This window comes from Populus alba, chromosome 7 (assembly GCF_005239225.2).
Source record: "Populus alba chromosome 7, ASM523922v2, whole genome shotgun sequence".
NCBI lineage: Eukaryota > Viridiplantae > Streptophyta > Magnoliopsida > Malpighiales > Salicaceae > Populus > Populus alba.
Genome location: NC_133290.1, coordinates 1847129 through 1868602, shown reverse-complemented (window position 1 = coordinate 1868602; position 21474 = coordinate 1847129). Strand labels below are relative to the sequence as shown.

General features: G+C 37.0%; 4 protein-coding genes and 1 pseudogene across 4 annotated transcripts; 4 read left to right on the top strand and 1 right to left on the bottom strand.

Moving 5' to 3' along the window:
• Positions 1–1658: 1658 nt before the first annotated feature.
• On the top strand, positions 1659–3660 carry LOC118029121 (polygalacturonase-like). Its single transcript, XM_035032938.2, has 3 exons — positions 1659–2179; positions 2586–2875; positions 3054–3660. The coding sequence occupies exons 1-3, from the start codon at positions 1739–1741 to the stop codon at positions 3499–3501; spliced, it is 1179 nt and encodes a 392-aa protein (XP_034888829.1). The 5' UTR covers positions 1659–1738; the 3' UTR covers positions 3502–3660.
• Positions 3661–7532: 3872 nt separating this feature from the next.
• Positions 7533–10366, top strand: LOC118029122 (2-alkenal reductase (NADP(+)-dependent)). The gene is made up of 5 exons (XM_035032939.2): positions 7533–7916; positions 8327–8507; positions 8757–8923; positions 9185–9267; positions 9826–10366. Exons 1-5 carry the CDS (start codon positions 7668–7670, stop codon positions 10202–10204), a joined length of 1059 nt encoding a protein of 352 aa, XP_034888830.1. The 5' UTR covers positions 7533–7667; the 3' UTR covers positions 10205–10366.
• A 139-nt stretch (positions 10367–10505) lies between these two features.
• On the top strand, positions 10506–12679 carry LOC118029123 (2-alkenal reductase (NADP(+)-dependent)-like; annotated as a pseudogene).
• A 490-nt stretch (positions 12680–13169) lies between these two features.
• On the top strand, positions 13170–16589 carry LOC118029124 (2-alkenal reductase (NADP(+)-dependent)). Its single transcript, XM_035032940.2, has 5 exons — positions 13170–13642; positions 14297–14474; positions 15160–15326; positions 15697–15779; positions 16052–16589. Exons 1-5 carry the CDS (start codon positions 13403–13405, stop codon positions 16428–16430), a joined length of 1047 nt encoding a protein of 348 aa, XP_034888831.1. The 5' UTR covers positions 13170–13402; the 3' UTR covers positions 16431–16589.
• Positions 16590–18389: 1800 nt separating this feature from the next.
• On the bottom strand, positions 18390–19691 carry LOC118029091 (acetyl-CoA-benzylalcohol acetyltransferase). The gene has a single exon (XM_035032895.2). The coding sequence runs from the start codon at positions 19689–19691 to the stop codon at positions 18390–18392; it is 1302 nt and encodes a 433-aa protein (XP_034888786.1).
• Positions 19692–21474: the final 1783 nt, after the last annotated feature.

Here is a 21474-nt window from a genome sequence, read left to right as displayed (position 1 = left end):
AATTGCACTGTTAATTGTTTTACTTTACGGACAAAATCACCGACGGATTGAAAATTTGTCGGCGTGTGTTTGGCGGTTTTCTGAAAAAATTCAATTTATTTAAAATTTTCATTTAAATATTACAGACGGAATCACCGACGGATTGAAAAATCATCGGTAATTTTTGGCGGTTCTGAAAACTTTTTACGAAATTGAAAATTTAAATTAAATATTACTTACCGACGGAATAATTAAAAAATATTAATATTCAATTATCCGTCGGTAAATCCGTCGGTAACGCGCCCCAATAAAAACCTGAATCGGCTTATTTCACAAGAGACAGACTCATTTCTTCTTCTTCTTCTTCTTCTTCTTCTACTACTACTACTACTACTACTACTTCTATTTCTTCTTCTTCTTCTTCTACTACTACTACTTCTTCTCCTTCTTCTTCTTCTTCTTCTTCTTCACTATATGTAAAAACATCAATATCTATTTCTTTCTCTTCTTTTCTCTCCTAATCTCTTTCTCTTTTCCTCCATGCTCGGGTATGTCTTCTTCTTCCTTCTTCTTCTTTCTTCTTTTATCCTCTTAGTTTTCTTTAATTAATATGCTTCATGAATTTTTTTTTCCTTAACTTCACTTGCAAGTATATTAAGGTAAGATCTTTCTTTTTTCTTATTTTTTCATGATTTTTCACTATATTTGTTTTTTATTTAATTTTAATTGATTTTGTTCTTAATAATTGTATAAATGTTGTTGTGAGTTTTTTTTTTTTCATATAAGATCAATTTTTAGTTGATTTATTTATAGGATTTTTTAAATTTTTAGCAATTGCAACTTCATTTTTTTCATATGAATTTTTTAGTTAAATTAATTTTTTTGTTTTATTTATTTGTTACAAATTTTTTTGAGTTGATTTTCTTATTCTTTTTTCCAAGCATTTTGAGTATATATTATACAATGTTGATTTATGTTAATTTAATTATTTTATAATTTTATAAAATGAATTTTTTTAAAATGTTTTTAAATAATTACCGACGGATTTACCGACGGAAATTTCCGTCGGTAAATCCATCGGTAATAAAAAAAAATTTACCGACGCGTCTGTTCCGCCAGTAAATACGTCGGTAATATTATTACCGACGGAATTACCGACGGACAAAAAATTACCGACGAGAGATTCACCGACGAAAATTAATTTAGTCGGTAAAGTAATTACCGATGGAATATGTGTCTTACGCCGACGGAAAAAATTCCGTCGGTAAAACTGTTAAATCTTGTAGTGAATAACATTCATGTGTAGACTCCATGGGATCATGGCCTGAATTTAATGTCTAATATTGATATATATGCATGAAATCATTATCCATCCTCACATGGAGGAAGTTAGTTTCTGCTTGCACGTAGTAGATGAATCGCGTAGTGTAAATGCAAGCCATCTACCTAATTGCTGCAAGTACGCAAAGGAATTTCAGTAAAGAAAAATTAAAATTAATTAAAACTGAAGAATCCATTAATATATACGAAGCTCAACTCCCTTCTCTTGAATTACGGCGCCGCAGCTTTATTTATTTTGCTTTTAATTATTTCTGCAATTAAAACTCCATTAATTAATTCCTCTCTTGACCCTATAAATACCTCCTTGAACGTTAAGCCTCTCACCTCCACCCCTCACAACTCTTCAACTCTCTCTCTATTTCCTCTCATCTCTCAACTTGAACAGGGACTGATCCTTTAGTATCCTTCAAGCCAAAAAATGGCAAACGCAAGAAGCACTTGTTTCCTCCTTGCATCGCTAGTCATTGTCTTTACCCCATGTTTAGCAGGTGCAGCACAATACAATGTCCTAAACTATGGGGCAAAACCAGATGGGAGAACTGACTCAACCAAAGCCTTTCTTGCTGCTTGGACACAGGCTTGTGGCTCTAGTAGCCGTTCTACCCTCTATGTCCCACCAGGCAGGTACTTTCTACTGAACGTGCAATTCAATGGTCCCTGCAAGAATAATGCAATCGTCGTCAGAATAGATGGCTCTCTTCTGGCTCCCACCGATTATCGGGTTATCGGTAATGCTGCAAGCTGGATTTCCTTTAAGAATGTTGATGGAGTTACAGTTTCTGGTGGGATACTTGATGGACATGGTTCTGGTTTGTGGGATTGCAAGCAATCTGGCAATAATTGCCCAAGTGGTGCCACGGTACGTTCAATATTTTGTGACCACCTTTTTTCTTTTCTTCCCTTCTTTTCTATTCTCTATAAGATGCAAGGAGTAATCAAGGCTCGAACCTTGAAATGCAATCATCTCCTGCCTATCGTCAACAAAAGCATGGTTGATGGAGTCTAAGAGTACTTAATTTCATCAGTCATAGACATTACCATTCAACTTAATGCCTTCTTGGGACTAGTATGGTCCATGTTCATCACTTAAGCCCTAATTATTGCAATATGAATTCATAAAGAATATCAAAGGTCAACTACTAATTAAGTCCTAATTATAGCTTTCTGTTTAGGAGGTCCAGCTAAAGCCTCAATTACGTTTCAAGTACAATATTTAAATGCGTTAATCAATGATCATTTTAATTGTAGTTTGTGTGCATGTGCAGACACTAAGCGTTTCCAATTCACAAAACATAGTGATCAGTGGGCTGCATTCACTGAATAGCCAAATGTTCCACATCGTTGTCAATGGCTGCCACAATGTGAGAATTCAAGGGGTTAAGATCACTGCATCCGGGAACAGTCCAAACACGGATGGCATTCATGTACAGCTATCGAGCGGCGTCATAATCTTGAACTCGAAGATCGGAACCGGTGATGATTGTGTCTCGGTCGGTGCCGGAACCACTAACTTGTGGATCGAAAATGTTGTATGTGGCCCTGGCCATGGAATCAGGTACCGCTGAACTAATCAAATAATTAAGCACACCTCCATATATATATATAATACATGACTTTAAGTAAGTTATCTTCGCATAAGATAAGATGATGATGTTATATATATACTATATCTATACATGCGGCTATAAATATGGGACTCAAACGTGGGTGTGTTTGTGTGCGGTTTCTTGCAGCATTGGTAGTCTGGGGAAGGACCTTGTGGAGCCAGGGGTGCAAAATGTGACAGTTAAAACCGTTACATTTATCGGTACTCAAAATGGGTTGAGAATCAAAACTTGGGGGAGACCAAGCAATGGTTTTGTAAGGAATGTTCTTTTCCAGCATGCCGTCATGACCAACGTTCAAAATCCAATCGTCATCGACCAAAACTACTGTCCTGACAACAAAAATTGTCCTGGTCAATCTTCTGGGGTTAAAATCAGTGGTGTGACGTACCAAGATATCCATGGAACATCAGCAACACAAGTGGCAGTGGAATTTGATTGTAGTAAAAGGTCTCCATGCACTGGTATCAAAATGGAGAATGTGAGGCTAACTTACATGAATCAACCAGCTGGTGCCTCTTGCAACAATGCTGATGGAACAGCTTCCGGTTTCATTCAGCCTAGTAGCTGTCTCTAATATGTAAAATGCCAATCCTAGAAGAAAACTCTATCATGCATGCTAGCTATTAGATTAGCTAGGAAGTTTGTTGCTTGAGCCTGTGGCGCTTCCGGGTATTTGAGGTTGCTTTGGAGCCCGGCCTTGCAATTGTTTTTATGTTGAAAATAATCGTCTAAATTTCTCATTATATGAATGAATATTTGAAGAAATTATGTTTCAATTATATCCCTTCAAGTATCACATATGCATATGAATGATTTTGTGTCTATACCATGCTCATTCCCCTAAAGATGATGGTGGTGGTGGGTGAGCATCTTCATGATTTCGACATACAAGAACTCCAGGAAAACCATCAAATATGCGCATAGACTTGTGATTTTAGATGGGGGAAAAATTTCATAAGGGTCAGTGCTAGCTGTTTTTGGAACCATGAAAAGTAATAAGAGAGGCCGATACAGATTCTGATGAACATTCATTCCGAGAAAGATCAGGGCATGGTCTTTCTGGTTACAGTGTAATGCATCTGCTGAACATGGAGAGGGCTATGAGAATCCAAATAGACAAAAAGCTTACATCTCTGTCTCTCTCTGTTTTCTTTGCCCGGGCTTATGGCAGTACTCGAGAAACAGAACAAGAGCACAAGAGAAGCACGAAAATTATAAACTTTCTTAGGAGAAAAAGTGAGATGTCAACAAATAACCATCAGAAAAACACCAAGAAAAAAAAGGAAGCAGAAAGATGCCCAAATTAGAGATCAAAATCAGAACAGTCTTGAATCTTGGAAGATTGGTATTTGGTAGACCAATCTTATAATCATATCCAGCAGCTTCACATTAGGATTGTTTCTACATTAATTTCACTTGAAATAGTGAATGCCAAATGGATCTTAAAATATAAAAACTCTTTCTCAACTAAGTTCACTTCAAATGGTAGATCTGGAGTTATTCAATCCAATCTCCGGCAGCGCCTTGCGGTATTCTTCAGGGTAATCGATGGTCATCTTCTTCACGCCTTTTGCAACTTTGCGCATATTTTCCAAAAACTAAACCTTATGACCTTTTTCTCTCAGCTCTATTTCTATTGCATCCAGATGCTGACCGATTAAAATCCTTCATGATGTCTACAGACAACTTCAACTCCTAAAATTAACATGGGGTAAAGCAATATGTAGGCTTTCTGTGAGAGAGAGGAACGCAGCTTAAAACAACAAGAAAGAAATTAGGTCTCACGAAATAAAATTGCAGACCTTAACTATAGAGAGAAAACTCTGGGGTGATAAATTCTGAATATTAATAATTCTTTAACATTTTAATCTGTTCCGAAAAAATAACAACTGAATTGTTTAAATAATAGATAAAACCTACATAGTTAATGAAACATGAACCAAATAAAATTTAAAATTTAATTAAGAAAAAAATTCGAAAATAACATGGAAAATAAATAAAATTTTGAAATAACATATATTGTTCTTAATTTGGGTTAAGTCTCTGACAGGGAAAGGATTTGATGCAGAAATCTTTCAGTTGCTGAAAGATGCATGCAGTTGTGTTGATACCATTCCAGATCACAGATCAACAATGCTACAAGTTTACTTCCTGTTGTACCCCTTGGTTTTTTTTTAGGAATGGCTTATACTCCCAGAGTAAAGTCCAAGATTGTTATTAAACATTCACATCCTTTTAATGGATGGATTGCTGACGCTGACGATTTTAGCCAAATGAAAAAAACACATTTACTTTTCAGAAATTGATGTGAAATACCATCACAATGACAAGACAGAGCAGCTCAGACTTGCAGAACAGGAGCCCATGACAGGTCCTTGCAGATTCAAATGGATATAATGGTTAAAGGAAAATTCCAGCGGGTTGCTGAAGATCAGACTCCCTAATATGGGGCTCAAGGGCTAGTTTCCTGTTGGATTTGAAAGCTGTACATCTTTAACAGGCTTGGACCTTTCAGGCAATGAGCTTCACGGACAGATTCCATCTGGCATCACGGAAAGGCTGCCGTATACACATTTGTGGAGAGCTATTAACAAGTTGCTCATTAATGACGAAAAGAGTGCCAACAGGAAGTTTAAAGATTCATTCAAAAGCGGGTTTATGATTGGTTATGTCTTTTGGATGACTTCAACTATTGTTGTTTTCACTTCCTATTGCGTACCCTGGATGTATGTAGGGAAGAGAAATAACAAAATCACAGTAGCAGAAATGATATCTTCGATGATTCCAAAGAAGCAGAGGAGAGCTGAAGAACGTCAAGAATGCAGGCTTTTCGATAGGCTGCATTCAGTGGAAGCCCAGAAGAAGATTCTGGAATGGCCTTTGAGGGTGAAAATAGCAGTTGGTGTAGCAAGAGGCCTGGCATGGCTACAATGCCCGCGTGGTGCATCTCAACATAAATTCAAGGAGTATTTTACTCGATAGGAATTTTGAACCCAAGTTATCAAATTTCGGAGAAGCGATGCTCAGGATTTCGACTAAGAGTTCACGAGTGATTAGTGATTTTTGGGAGATGGCCTTTGTGAAGGAAGATGTGCATGGATATGGAGTTAGGGAAAGCGAGTAGTGAAAGTTGTGCGTGACTGACCAGCCTGCTGTTGAATATCTTCCAGCAACATTTTCAGGTCATGTTTTCAGGCCTCTGTGGATCCACAAGTTCTGAAATCTGAACTCAAAGTGTATTATGTGGCATGGCTGTAAATTGCATGTTGTTTTCAAGTCCATGGGCTGATATTGCTATGAACAGGCCATTTGTTTTCGCCCACACTGGCCATGTATGTACCCAAAAAGCAAAAGGCCAATGCCTGTTTAACTTACAGCCCACTGGCCATTTGCTGATCTTTCCTCCTTCATTTGTGTTTATGCATCAAGAATCTTAATTATGATTATGTAATAAGTGAATGCTTTGGTGATGTAATTAATTAGTCTTTTGAAATTTAGCCTCACAATTCACATGCAAGTGGATACGCTCCCTTTGTCGATGCGATTTCAATTCCGATGTAAGCATTATTGTGGATTTAGTTAACCCAGAAGGATTTTAATAAAAATTAGTTCGAAAATATTAATTATTACGTTATTAAAGTTTATTTTTCATACTCAGAGGTACTACCCAGCCCAACCGTCCAGCAAGAATTGAAAGATACAGTAGTCGAGTCCTGTAAATAATTGGCTTGGCCTTGTTGGAAACTTGCAAGAGAGCAACAGGGAAAGCATATTAATCAGCCAAAAAGAGTATAAAAGCATACTACAGTTGTGGAATTCCTGCAAGTCCTCGTTGCAAATTTCTCATTATTTCTCATAACATTGATTCAAGGGTGGGAATTACATGCTGACTTGGTTGCAAATTTCTCATTATTTTATGAAAAAAATTTATTTTAACAAAAGAAATTCATAAAATTGATTCATACCCTTCAATCAATGTTGTGTATGGTCTTTACTCTTTACCCTAACATAAAAGAAGAGCACCAGGCGCTGGGTCCCAACGCTAGCTTGATTATTGGGGAGCCCCACCTCGCAAGCTCCACAAGATTTTAGGATGACAGTGTTGAAATGTGGTTTATGCATCCAGCAATATACACGTGGCTTAAGTTTGGAGTCAATTTCTGGCCTCCATGTCAAAGCTTTTATGTACCCTTTCATACGCAACATGCATGGATTCTTCTCGCTCATCATTTTAAGTCTTTATTTCTACTATTTTCTATCTAAAGTCTAAACCATAGACTGACAAGAAGAAGAAGATACGCACTAAAATCTTATCTCTTCATTATTCCCATTTTAATTTAAGCTCACTAATTATTTATTTTTATGTGGAAGTATTGGGAAAAGAAATTCTTTTAAATAATCGATTAGTTTAGTTCTACAGTACTTTCATATAATAAACTGAATTGTCTATCTTATTTAATTAAGAATCAATATGTTATTTGGTTAAGTTATAATTATTCAGTGTGTGTATATATATCATGTAAAGAATTTATGGTAAAACGACAAAGATAAAAAAAAAAATATCTTTGATGGTGGTGGTCCATTCCTCTACTGGTTTTTTTTTTTTTGGTTCCTTGAACAATTTCCCTTTCCTTCAATCCCTCATAAATAAAGGGTTTTGCCTTTTGAAGTCTCAAACATCAACAATCTACCATTTTGTTTTGGTTTTAGTAGCAGAAGAGGAAAAGATAAGGGAGAATTATGGCAAGTAGTGGCGAAGAAGTGAGCAACAAGCAGGTCATATTGAAGGGCTATGTCACTGGATTTCCAAAAGAATCAGACATGTACGTGAGAACAAGTCCCATAAAACTCAAACTACCAGAAGATGAAAGTAGCAATAATGCTGTGTTGGTTAAGAATCTCTACTTGTCTTGTGACCCTTACATGCGTGGTCGCATGGCAAATCGTCCAGTTGATGACCCCGACTTCTCTCCCTTCACTCTTGATTCTGTATGTTCCCTCTCTCTCTCTCTCTCTCTATATTTGAACTGCAAGAAACACCAATATATATGCTGTTTGGTTTTGTTTATTATTACACAGCAATCCATTTGAGTGTTTTTTATATGTGGGACAAGGAAAGTGTAAGATTTTAGTCGGATGTTGATTGTAATTATGAGATTTGTTTAACAAAGAAATGATTGAGAAAGCAATTAAAAAAGCAATCATGCTTTTTAAATATGTTTTGTACTTCAAGACAAATGGGATGTCTATTAGTTAATTAAAAAAGAGGGTTTCTTTTGCTATTAATTTATCTATGTTTTGGAATTCAAGACCAAATTAGGGCTGGTCATGTTAGTGTATGAAGATGTGGGATAGTTCCAAAATTGTTTTCTGATTTCTCTCTTTTTTTAATTGAACAGCCAATAGTTGGACATGGGGTGTCTGAAATTGTTGATTCTAGGCACCCTGGCTTCAAGAAAGGTGACTTGGTTTGGGGGAGGAAAATGGGGTGGGAAGAGTACAGTTTAATAAAAGAACCTGAGAAACTCTTCAGGATTCACAATACTGATGTACCCCTTTCCTACTATACTGGAATTCTTGGTAAGTTGTTTGCCTTATTTATGTAAGTTCTGTTCATTATGAGAGGAACAATTGTTTGGTCAATTGGATTGCACAATTGACAGCAAGCCAGTTGCAATGCCTTCGAGTTCTGCAGCAACAAGGCCAATCTTGTTAGTCTTAAAAGAATGCATTCGGGTGTTTCGATTTTTGTCTGCTTTTCTTGTGTTAATGTTGTTTTGCTTGTTTTAATTATTGAGCCAAATCCTGTATATGAATTTTCCTTTACAGGCATGCCTGGTATGACTGCTTATTTTGGTTTCTATCAAGTTTGTTCTCCAAAGAAAGGGGAGCGCGTCTACATTTCAGCAGCATCTGGTGCTGTTGGTCAGCTTGTTGGCCAGTTTGCAAAGTTGATGGGTTGCTATGTTGTTGGAAGTGCTGGAAGTAAAGAAAAGGTGAGGCAGCTTAGAACCTTATTCTACTTGGTGGCTTCTTTCTACTCTATTTTACTTGTACTCGTCCAAGAATGTTGTTTATTAAAATTCATAAAAATCATAGAGCACGATCATCCTTTTCTGGGTAGTAACTTATCAGCTTTACAATTTTGATGTCACCCTTTTCTTGTCTTTCTTCTTCAATTGGAGGGAGTTGATTGAATGATTTCATCTTGAACATGTTAGCTGATTAGATTTTAATCTGCTTTTATGGTATACAAGGTTGAACTACTGAAAAGCAAGTTTGGTTTTGATGATGCTTTCAATTATAAAGAGGAGCATGACTTGGTTGCGGCTTTGAAAAGGTCAGTCTTTGTAATTGCATTGGAGAATTTTACAGCAAGCTTCAATTAATGTTAAGGTCAGTTTTTGGACATTTAACTGTGCATGGGAGTCAAAGTTGGCGGCCAGTAGTGGTTTCAAGGGTTTCTGTTCACACAGCACATTAAATGTTGTAATTAAATTTAGAATGTCTTGTCTCTTGAGTCAAGGTTTGCAGCCGTTGATTTTGCTTGATATGCAGTCTCATAATATTTTTTTTTTTTTTGACACTTCATTCCATGGAAAACCCTTTTGATAAATTTTGCATCCCCTATTGGTTTAGATACCACTTGATCCGTGGTTACTCTTTATAGATTAGCAAGCGTTGAAACTTTAGGTGTACTTCACAGAAGGCATTTTTTCATGCTTAACCACCATTCAACCAATGATTTCACTACGCTTTAATATTCACAGAGTAATTTGCATCACTTGCCAGATATAAGATTTAGCAGAAACTGAAAATTGTCACCCAGTAAGCAATCCTATAGCTAGTGGGAGATTCAAAATTCCCCTTATGGTTTGAGTTTTGTTTGTGTCATCAGGTACTTCCCTGAAGGCATCGACATTTACTTTGAGAATGTTGGGGGTAAAATGCTTGACGCAGTCCTTCTTAACATGAGATTCCATGGTCGCATTGCTGCTTGTGGAATGATCTCTCAATACAATCTTCAGCAACCTGAAGGCGTTCAAAACCTAACGACTGTTGTTTTTAAGCGAATCCGTTTGGAAGGGTTTATAGTATTCGATTACTTTGACCAGTATCCCAAGTTCCTGGATTTTGTGCTGCCTTATATCAGGGAAGGGAAGATTGTTTATGTGGAAGACATAACTGAAGGTCTCGAGCATGGTCCTTCTGCTTTGGTTGGCCTTTTCAGTGGCCGAAACGTTGGAAAGCAAGTAGTGAAGGTTACAAATGAGTGATCAGCCTGCTTTAGTATATTCTGTCAATCTGAATAGAATAATCAGAGATATCTGAATAAGGCTATGGATTTTTGTCATCCATGATGCTGCAGTTATGTGGTTGTAAACTTATTTTGTCATCTCTAATAAAATTCAACCAGTGGGATGCTGTCTATTCCAGTCTGTACAGTTCTCTTACATTCATATAGTCTCCACCATGCCTTAAATTTCTTGGGAGCTCAGCTCTCAACCGAGCAAAAACCATAAAACGGGTGCTGTTGTGACTAGTTCACAATCCTATTTTTATTTGACACGTTACATGGCTTGCATATTCCATTTTAAGTGCTAGCAAAAAATCTATACCAAGAGAAGTACTGATACAAAGGCCGACATCTGTCTTTCTTGGACTACTCATGCACTAGCTACCAGATCAATAGTCAAGCAAAACAAAAGCACATGTGTTGATTCTGAACTTCAAATCTCACCAAGAAGCTATATGTGGCTTAAACTCACTAGGAATCAAGAAAAAATGGAAACCATAGTGCCATGAAAGTGTGGTTACCGCCCAAATCTGACCAGAAATAAATTGCTAATGCTATAAATAGGACTTGCAATCGGCACTTACATCATCAGTAAACTCTGATAGTATATAACTAGGTCTTGGGGCATCTTGCAAGTTGGAAGCTAAAACATCAGCAATATGGCAAGTGATATCAGAGGTGAAGTGAGCAATAAGCAAGTGGTTCTCAAGAACTATGCCTGTGGTTTTCCAAAAGAATCAGATTTCGAAGTGACAACCACAACAATAAAACTCAAAGTACCAGAAGATAGTAAAAATGCTGTTTTGCTAAAGACCCTATACCTTTCTTGTGATCCTTACCTCCGTGGTCGCATGAGATACACGCCGGTTACCGATCCTGACTTCTGTTCCTACACCCTTGGCTCAGTATGCGAACTCACTCTTTTTTTTTTTTTTCCTTCTCCAATAAAAGCATCACAATGAATCAAATTGTGGACTGGCTCGATTCTATTGATTATGCGTGCTTTTCTAATTTTTTCTGTTTTGTTGAAATTGAACAGCCAATATCTGGATTTGCAGTAGCTACAGTGGTTGATTCGGGGCACCCTGACTTCAAGAAAGGTGATCTTGTTTGGGGTAGGAGAGTAGGCTGGGAAGAGTATAGTCTAGTTACCACACCTGAATGCCTCACCAAAATCCTCCATATTGATGTACCCCTTTCCTACTATACTGGAATTCTTGGTAAGTTCTCTTACTTTTTGTTGTAAATCTTAACTATGCAGCTGTCTTGCTATGAATTTCAATCTACAACTCGTGTGTGCATGTACTTTAACAGGCATGCCTGGAATCACTGCTTATTTTGGGTTCTTTGAAATTTGTTCTCCCAAGAAAGGGGAACGCGTCTTCGTTTCAGCGGCATCTGGTGCAGTTGGTCAGCTTGTGGGGCAGATTGCTAAGTTGATGGGTTGCTATGTTGTTGGAAGTGCTGGTAGTAAACAAAAGGTGGGAAAACCTTGCTCTTTTCATTATTTCACTTGACATGCTTTTATCCTATGGCTTCTTACTTCACTAGCTACAATTTGCGTGAGGACGTTGTTAATCAGATTAGTCCATCCTAGACATGTGAATTTGATCGCATTTTGTTTTGCTTTCATGGCATTATAGGTTGAACTGTTGAAGAGCAAATTTGGGTTTGATGGTGCTTTCAACTATAAAGAGGAACATGACTTGGATGCTGCCTTAAAAAGGTCAGTCCATATAAAGAGAGAATCACAAATCACTTTCATGAATCCAGAATCCATGGAAGTCATCCAGATTTACGGTTTTGTATATGAAACTTGAGATTGAGAAAACATCCCTTATATATGATTTGAGGTTTCTTTCCATTACTAGGTACTTCCCCGAAGGCATCGACATTTACTTTGAGAATGTTGGGGGGAAAAATGCTTGATGCTGTGCTTCTAAACATGAGATTGCGCGGCCGCATTGCTGCTTGTGGAATGATCTCGCAGTACAATCTTCATCAACCTGAAACCATTCAAAACTTGACGAATATTGTTTATAAGCGGATTCGAATACAAGGGTTTGTGGTTATGGATTACTTTGACCAGTACTCCAAGTTCTTGGATTTTATTCTGCCTTGTATCAGAGAAGGGAAGATTGTTTATGTGGAAGACATAGCTGAAGGACTCGAGAGTGGCCCTGCTGCTTTGATCGGCCTTTTTAGCGGCCGCAACATCGGAAAGCAAGTAGTGAAGGTTACTGATGAGTGATCAGTATTCTTCAGCATACCTTAGCATTATTTTTGAGTGATATTAAAGCGGTTTAATATTATAGCCCTATTTTTAGCAGCCTACCTTCATCTTCATCGGAATGTTTAGACATATTATAGAGATGTAAAATGCAGATGGGAACTAAATTTATAGGACAATAATTAATTTTAAGAAAATATAGATAAACTAATAAGGGGTAAACAATGATGTTATGGTTACTGTTTAGGTTTTTGAATTTATTATGTAAACCGCAATTTAGGTACGACAATAAGAGAGATGGCTACATATCTTGTTAACCTCTCTTTCATGCATGATCAAAGACACTATCAGTTGAAGATTTTCGATTATAATGCCATGAACAACAACCTTTTTCTCTTATGCTTGAAAACGATGACGATTAACATAGCATTGTTTGCAAATTTACCAAAATATTGTTGAAGATTACACTATGAGTAGTTTGTGGTTAATGACTATTATCATGATTCCTTGGATCATGTATTGTCTTACATAAGTAGGAGGGAGGACATTGATGAAGGACGGTAGAGTGGCCCTGCAGCACTGGTAGGGATGCCTTTTCTGTGGTCTTTAACAGTGTAAGGACATGTGATGGGACCCATTAACATGTATAATCTTAAGTTCTCAAAAATAAATATAAAGGTGATGGGAGTCTAAAAATGGAAATTGAACCACACAATATTTTTTTAAAAAACTTTTCTAAGCAAAATTATTCCAAAAATGCAAAAATTAACTTCATTAATTTCGAAGTAGTGCTTTTTACGAATATTCTGTATAATTGGTTTAATTTGCGTATCACTGCTCCTACATGGCCCACCAACCCATCCGCCTTTCCTACTTTACCGAGAAAGATAAGCCGACAGTGTAACTTGAAGCTTCCAGAGAGTTTGAAGAGCGTGCCTGATCTCAACAATGGCAGTTAGTGGTGAAACAGTGAGCAACAAGCATGTGTTATTCAAGAACTATGTGTCTGGTTTCCCAAAAGAATCAGACATGTATGTTGCCACTACTACCACTGAACTCAAAGTACCAGATGGTTGTAATAATGGGGTTCTTGTTAAGAATCTCTATCTTTCTTGTGACCCGTATATGATAGTTTTGATGAGGAAGTCCATAGACCCAAGAACTTTCACTTCGTATACCCCAGGCTCTGTAAGCCCGTTTCTTATCTCTCGTTTTTGTTTCGTTTTTTGCTTTTGTTTTCTGTTGGGTGCTGAGAATTGGAAAGAAAATGTGGTTAGGAAAGTAAAGTTTTTGGCTTTATGGGTTAGGACAAGTGGGAATTGTGGAGGGTTTTGTTTAATGTTCCTTTCGAGTGATAAGAGGATGAAATTGGTGCCATTGTTGTGATTTTCGTTGAAAGCTTATAGCCTTTATTGAAAGACTATTGATTCCTGTTGACAATTTAGGACTTAAAACAGTTGATCAATGGAGTTAAACTTAACAATCTATCAAGCCCGTGGACTATAGTCAATATGTTGTGGATTTCTAAGGAAGAATGTCTATTGAAAATTGTCTCTTAATTTATCAATCTTGCTCTCATTGCCTACTTCTTATAACTGGAAAAGAAAGACGGGGACTAGTTGCATGGGAATATTTCTGTTGCAAAGCATTGGAGAGACATATACCTAAATGAAAATGAACTGTTTGATATTTTATTTCTAAGAATTTTGAAAATTAGACAGAGATGATTGGAAATAAATCTCCTGTAAATTTAGCTCAGCTTACATTTTTGAAATTGCTGGTTCGTATATGGTTAGTGTACTAAATTTGCATTTTGTAACTTGTGTGGTGCAAACTTGCCAGCCATTACGTGGGTATGGAGTGGGGAAAGTGCTGGATTCTAGGCATCCGGGCTTTAAAGAAGGCGACTTTGTTTGGGGGACAGTAGGCTGGGAAGAGTACAGTCTTATCACTTCATTCCAACCCTTCTTTAAAATTCAGGATACTGATGTACCCCTTTCATACTATACAGGAATTCTTGGTAAGTCATAGAAGGTTCTGGTATGTGTAAACTATCATCGATTAGATGTATATACAGAACTTTTGGCCTTTACAAACATAAAATCTCCCATACCATATGAAAGATGTAATTTTTATCTGTCATTCCCTGTTATCATTAGCATGTCACTTATTCACCCTGTAATTTTTTTATTTTTTTTTGCCCATAGCATCATAACTAGGCAATTAAACTTGAATGTTGTATATTTACCAATTCCTAGAAGTTTGCTATTATGTTGCTATAGTTCCTACAACTGAATTGTCTTAGGAGTTAAACAAAATGAATTGAATGTGGTTCTTGGGATCCAAAACTGACTCCAATGCAAGACATTTTTTATTATATTAATTTCTTGTTATTAGGATAACCTCACTTTCATGTATGGTGTTCCCAGTGTGTTTGTGGTCAATCTTGCAGTGAGATAATTATAACTCTGTGCCACAAAGAGAAGGAAAAATTGCATCTAATAAAATTTGTGCATTGTTGCATAAAATCTGCTTTTGTTTCCAAGAATTTCATGTTGCTCTGTTTCTTAGTTTTTCTGTCCTTTCAATTTTTTATTAGGTATGACTGGAATGACTGCTTATGCTGGTTTCTATGAGGTTTGTTCTCCAAAAAAAGGAAATTATGTTTTCATTTCAACTCATTGTATGTGCATTTGCTTTTACAGGCATGCCTGGTATGACTGCTTATTTTGGTTTCTATCAAGTTTGTTCTCCAAAGAAAGGGGAGCGCGTCTACATTTCAGCAGCATCTGGTGCTGTTGGTCAGCTTGTTGGCCAGTTTGCAAAGTTGATGGGTTGCTATGTTGTTGGAAGTGCCGGAAGTAAAGAAAAGGTGAGCCAGCTTTCACTGTTAATACTTTCGGTTTTAGGCCATCCCTTGTAATCATTGAATCTGGGAAATAATTTTTACTTACAAAAAACTTAATCTTGTACTTCCCAATTTTCCATCTATTAATGGGCCTACAGCTCATGTTCTGTAACTCTTGAGCACCATACAGTGCATGATTGTTTCCTATGAGGGAGCACAAACACAAGGCATAGTGTCTTCATGAAATTTCGTCCATTGACATCACATTGAAGAGTTTGACAACAACATTGGATCTTGCTTTTCCTTTCATGCATATTAGTTGTGACCCTCTCCATTGGTTGGGTGAATGACCCTGAGATATATAGTATCTTTGTCTCTTCTCATGATTAAACAGGTTGATTTATTGAAGAACAAATTTGGGTTTGATGAGGCTTTTAATTACAAAGAGGAGCCTGACTTAAATGCTGCTCTGGGAAGGTCAGTATATGTAAATGTTATTGCATTAAAGCCAACTCACTGATATACTTAATTTTTTTCAAGTCATCTGTTGCCATCCCATGGAGATTATATTTCTCCCAAATTTCACCAGCATGAAGTGGACATCTAAAACCATTGATCACAAAAATGTTGTAGAGAACATATTATTTGGAGAGGGGAGGGGAGGGGGAAGGAATGGGGTGATAAACATCACATTAGCTGTAGCAATATTATTTCAAGCATTGATGGTAACTGGCCTCCAACTGTTACAGATACTTCCCTGAAGGCATTGACATATATTTTGAAAATGTTGGGGGCAAGATGCTTGATGCCGTGCTTCCAAACATGAGATCTCGTGGCCGCATTGCGGTATGTGGAATGATCTCCCAATACAATCTTGACAAACCTGAAGGTGTATTTAATTTAATGACTGTCGTATACAAGCGGGTACGCATAGAAGGATTTGTGGTTACAGATTATTATGATCAATATCCCAAGTTCCTAGACTTTGTATTGCCTTGCATAAGAGAGGGAAAGATAAAGTACATGGAAGACGTTTCTGAAGGACTCGAGAATGGCCCTGCAGCACTGGTAGGCCTTTTCAGTGGACAAAATGTTGGGAAAAAGCTGGTTGTAGTTGCTCGTGAGTGATTGTTGCCCATTGTATCTTTTTCTTTGTTTCTAGCTTGGGACAATGGCTGTTATCATTTTAAAAGTCGAAGGTGGTTGTGCGCGCATATTTTCTGTGTAATGGCTGTGTTAATAATTCAAGCCTGGACAAATTTGGTTTAATGATTTATCCTTCTCTGAGTGTGGTTCCGACTGCTATACTTATAATATTCATTTTCTCCTGCTTCAAAGCCATAGATTTTTCATGTAGAAAGATTTATTTTCATGTTGAAGAAACAATGAAAAACCTTCTCCCTGCAGTAAATACTGTCACATGTATGGTGCTGAAAAAGGAAAAAAAAAACCTCTGAACCCTCCTTTTTGTGGGGCCTGTGCTTTAATCTCTTTCTGTAAGATGGCATCTTGGGGTCTTTACAATGTGGGTCGTTATTGTTGAACCTTTTTTGGTTGTTTTTGTTGCTAGAAAGCCTTATTGCTTTTAATTTTTGAATATTTAATGTGCCTGGGATTTTATTTTTAAACATTGAAAAAAAATTATGATCTAGACAATGCATACTAGAGAGGAGAATCTAGCAAGTTATGAAATTGCTCAGCTCATACATCGTTTTTATACTTCTTGGGGCATGTTTTTTGTACTTTTGTATAAATTTTTCCCTTCTATACAATTACTATTTTAAAAAAAAAAAGAAAAAAGTAATATATGTGGAAGGTCCAAAAAATAATAACATAATAAAGAAGCTAATCTTTCTGTTAAAGGATGCCGCGTCTGAATCCTCTGGTTTGTCTGCAGGTGTTTCCCTCAACGTATTGGCATAAACTTTGAGAATGTTGGGAGCAAAATGCTTGGTGCAGTTCTTCCTAATATGAGAGTTCATGCATGGTCGCATTGCTGTATGCGGAATGATCTCCCAGTACGAACTTGATCGACCTGATAGCATAAACAATTTGACAGAAATTCTTTTAAACTGCTCCATAAGCAAGGATTTATGGTTTTTGATTATCCAGGCACGTATACTAAGTTCCTAGACTTTGTGTTGCCTTATGTAAGAGATGAAAAGATGGGTTTGAAAGGAGCCCTCCCTGCAGCACTAGAAAGCCTTTTTACCGGTCTTAGCATTGGAAAAGGAGTAGTAGTAGTTGCTCGCGACTGATCAATTTTATCAAGCCCTACTGCACTTAGCATTTGTAACATCCTATAGTTAACATGTTTCTTGTCACCAAAGAATGAAGTTTAAGATCTATGTGCTATGAGATATTGTTCCAAATTCTTTCAGTCGGTGATTTCTGTTTACAAATGACAGAGCTGTAGATGTATTTCATTAGCTATATATCTTAGCATCGCTGGAATAGCAAATTCTAGTAGGGTCATCAGATTCATTATCGCCATCGATCAAGCCTAAGAAAAGAATCATTAAAATTAGTAACTCAGAAGTTAAACCAGGATCAAGGTGAGGTATGCTAAGTTAGCTGTGTGCTTTTTCATTCAACTAATTATGCAGCTGCAGATGCAAATAATTGATCAACGTTTTTGGAGTAAGAGAACACTGGTAAGGACATCAAGAGCAGCTGCCTTGTTCTTCATCAAGCCAACAAAAACTAGTACCTCTCAGGTTTCAGGTTTCTTTAATCCCTAACTGCTCAATTAAAAGCTTGAAAAAGTCGAACTATACACGGAATTTTTTTGTTTTTTTGATTAGAAAGTCCATTTTATTTTATATAAGAAAGGAAATAAACAGGTAGTCTGTATACAGAAAGTATGCAGAACCTAGAAAGAAAACCAGGGAAAATCTGCAGCAGCTAGGAGCAACAAAATGGCCATTTTGCAGCATCACAGCAGAAGCAGCTACCAAACTCATAGCTTCAACTCAGGAAGAAAGAACCAAAACATGAAAGAAACAGCAAGATTGAATTATCAAATTAAATATTTTTGAAACTAGAACCAAAGAAACCTTCTTGAGCTCGCTGTTCTTGGCTAGTGAATTAATATTTGATCTCCAGCATTTGTTGAAAATGAAGCATGGTATTTTCCTTCAAACGAACCCATGCCTCAATGCCATCGCCATCGTTAGAGTCCAATAGCAAAATCACCTCCATTGGTGCATACACGCTACTCACCCATTCTGGCCTTTCCCAACCAAAATCTGCTTCATAAATTGGAAACCGACTCCAGGAATTAAACAAATAGACATCTATTTCAGTTGTTTCAAATATTTCTTTCATCTTAAGCATCTTGTTTGTCACTATTGAAATTATGTCATCACCATTCGAAGCTTTAGCACATTCTGAGAAAGTGCTACTCATTTCTTCATGGATTCGATTTACCACATCATGAAGCTGCACTGTGCTGTCATCACCTGGAATGAATTGTGCAATTGACATGGTTCCAAAATTTCCACACATATTCCCTGGAATCGGTAGCGCTGTCCTCCTTCTCATGTCAACTATGTGTGTTAGATAAGAAGGACATAAGCATCCATGTCTGGCTTGAGAGGCCTTGATGAGAGCCCTCCATATGAAAGCTGTCACCACTTGCACTCGTGATGGTTCGTATTTCAGCGATCCTGAATTATTAACGTTGACATGAGCAGCTGCTTTCAGACTTGATAGAGCTGCGCCATTAAACACAATCCTTTTCTCGACAATCGTGTTATCTCTTTTGCTCCTCGGAGAAAAAGTCTTGATGGAAGACATATCTTTTGGTGGGCAGAAGGAAGACAATTGGAAACTTGGGGAGTGAACTTTGTCGATTCCTATTCTGCACGCGGTAGCCCAAGCATCAACAAATGTAAACAAAGTGAATCCATCAACTATCTTGTGTGTCACAGATATACCAATGGCAAGTCCACCACATTCAAACATGTTGAACTGAACTATAAGCAAAGGGCTTTCTTCTGGTTGAAATAATGGTGGAGCTAAATGATTCCTCAGCTCGGTTACAAGCTCTCCTTCCTTGAGAAATTCAGAGAGGCAACCACTTGCTTTGGCTTCCAAATATTCTGCCCCATTGTCGTTACAATCAATGAAGACACTTCCTTTCACGTATCTTCCTCCAAGTGGGTAATAAAGGGTCAAGATTTCTGATAAGGATTTTTGCAACTGCTTGCTTTTTTCTGCAGTATTAACACAATCTTCTTCACCACTGGCTGGGTAGTAGAAAATGCACGATGTGTAATAATTTGAAGGAAAATTCTGATCTAAACAAGATATTTTCAATTTCTGAAGGTTGAGTGGAGTTGGAGATGATGGAGTTATCAACTTTCTAGCTAAGATCTGAACCTTCATATTCGAATTCTTTCGCTTTCGCTTTGCAAGAGATGATGTATAGATTTTTGTGAAGAAATTTCACACAAGCTAGAGGTTGGATTGCTTGAAAAACTTCTGTATAAACAATATAAAATGTCTGCAGTGATTATTTAAACTGATTCTGGTGCTTTGTTCCCAGCAAAAGCCAAACTGCTAAAAGATTTTATATTATACCTCGGGAAAAGGTGGGGTGGGGAGTAGTTAAGCTGTCAAATACTCTTCTGTTGGCATTGCCCTAACTTGTGAATCCTGAGACGTTGAATTTTATTAGTTAATTAACTTAAGCTAATCATGACATTGACAAATTAAAATTAAAAATAAAAAATGAAATAAATATTTTATACAGCATCCGTCTTTTGGGTCCCTGGCTAGCACTGGAAACCAGAGAAGACAGCCTCTTCAAAAGTTGATGAACCTGTACATGAAAATGTCCTGTCACCCCTTGGTCTTACAAGGGTTGATTTGTTGACTGGCTGGTATTATTAGGTACATTCCTGACGACGTAATGATTTTCTTTGAGAATCAAGATGCTTGATGCAGTAATGCTCTGTAATTGTTGAGACAGAGAAACTGGCGCTCCAGACTAATGCTCTATCTGTATTTCCCCATTCTACAGTTCCTCTGCAATTGTTGAGACAAAGAAATTGTTGGGACTAATGGATCGGGATTCTAGAATCTCAATCCATTAGTCTCCTTGAAAATGGCAGATCTTAATTTTTCTAACCTAAACCTCAAAAACCCATAACAATTCAATTAACCCATCATACTATAATCAATTCATCTATTAAACTCCAAAAACACAAAACTCCAAAACCCTAAATCTCATCAAGTCTAAAACCAAAGCTAATTACAACAATTATACTTATCAAAACATAAATCTTACCTTAATAACTCATTTCTTCAAACTTATCTTCTCCTTCCTTTATCTTTCACTCTCTTTCTTCTTCTCCTTTCCACTACCGGTTCTCTCTCTCTCTCTAATTTCAGATTCTCTCTTTTCTTTCCTTTTGTTTTTCTCTTCTTTTTATATTTATTAATTCTTTGTGCAATTATCTAAATTTCCCTCATTCATTTATACGTAATATCCACTCCTCTAAAGGGCATTGTTTCATTTTCCTACTCGAACCCCTCTTTTCATTTGCCAAGATGCTAGCTAATAGCCAGCAGGTAACATTCAAACATATACTTCTAATATCATGCTTTGAGAATGGAGATCGCCCTTGGCATCTGGATATCTCATATATATGCAAACATTTCCAGACTGATATTGCTCTTTCTATATTTTCCCGTTCTGAGTTTCCTCTGTGGAAAGATATTAAAAGACCTGATTGTGCCACATGTCAAGAGATTAGAGAATCAAGCAGTTAAAATTCTGTTAAGCAGTTAAAGTTCTGTTAATAATGTTAGACAGTTAAGAAAGTTTGTTAGTGTTGAGGTGAGAAGCTTGTTCACATCTATAGCTTGATATAAAAAGATCTGTAACAGTGTAAAACAGAGTAATGAATTACAGTGAACACATTCTTCTTCTTCCATCACCTATCAGACATTCTCTCTGCTTAGTTTTCTAGTGTATTCCTGTGAAAATCTGCATCTTAACACTTTGTAATTGTTGAGACAAAGAAATGGGCGCATAATGGCACTGCATGGTGATGAAGAAGTAGCTAACAAGCAGGTGATATTAAAAGACTATGTCATGTCTGGTTGTCCTAAGAATTCAGACATGAATGTGATCACCAGTTCTATCAAACTTGAAGGTGTTTAC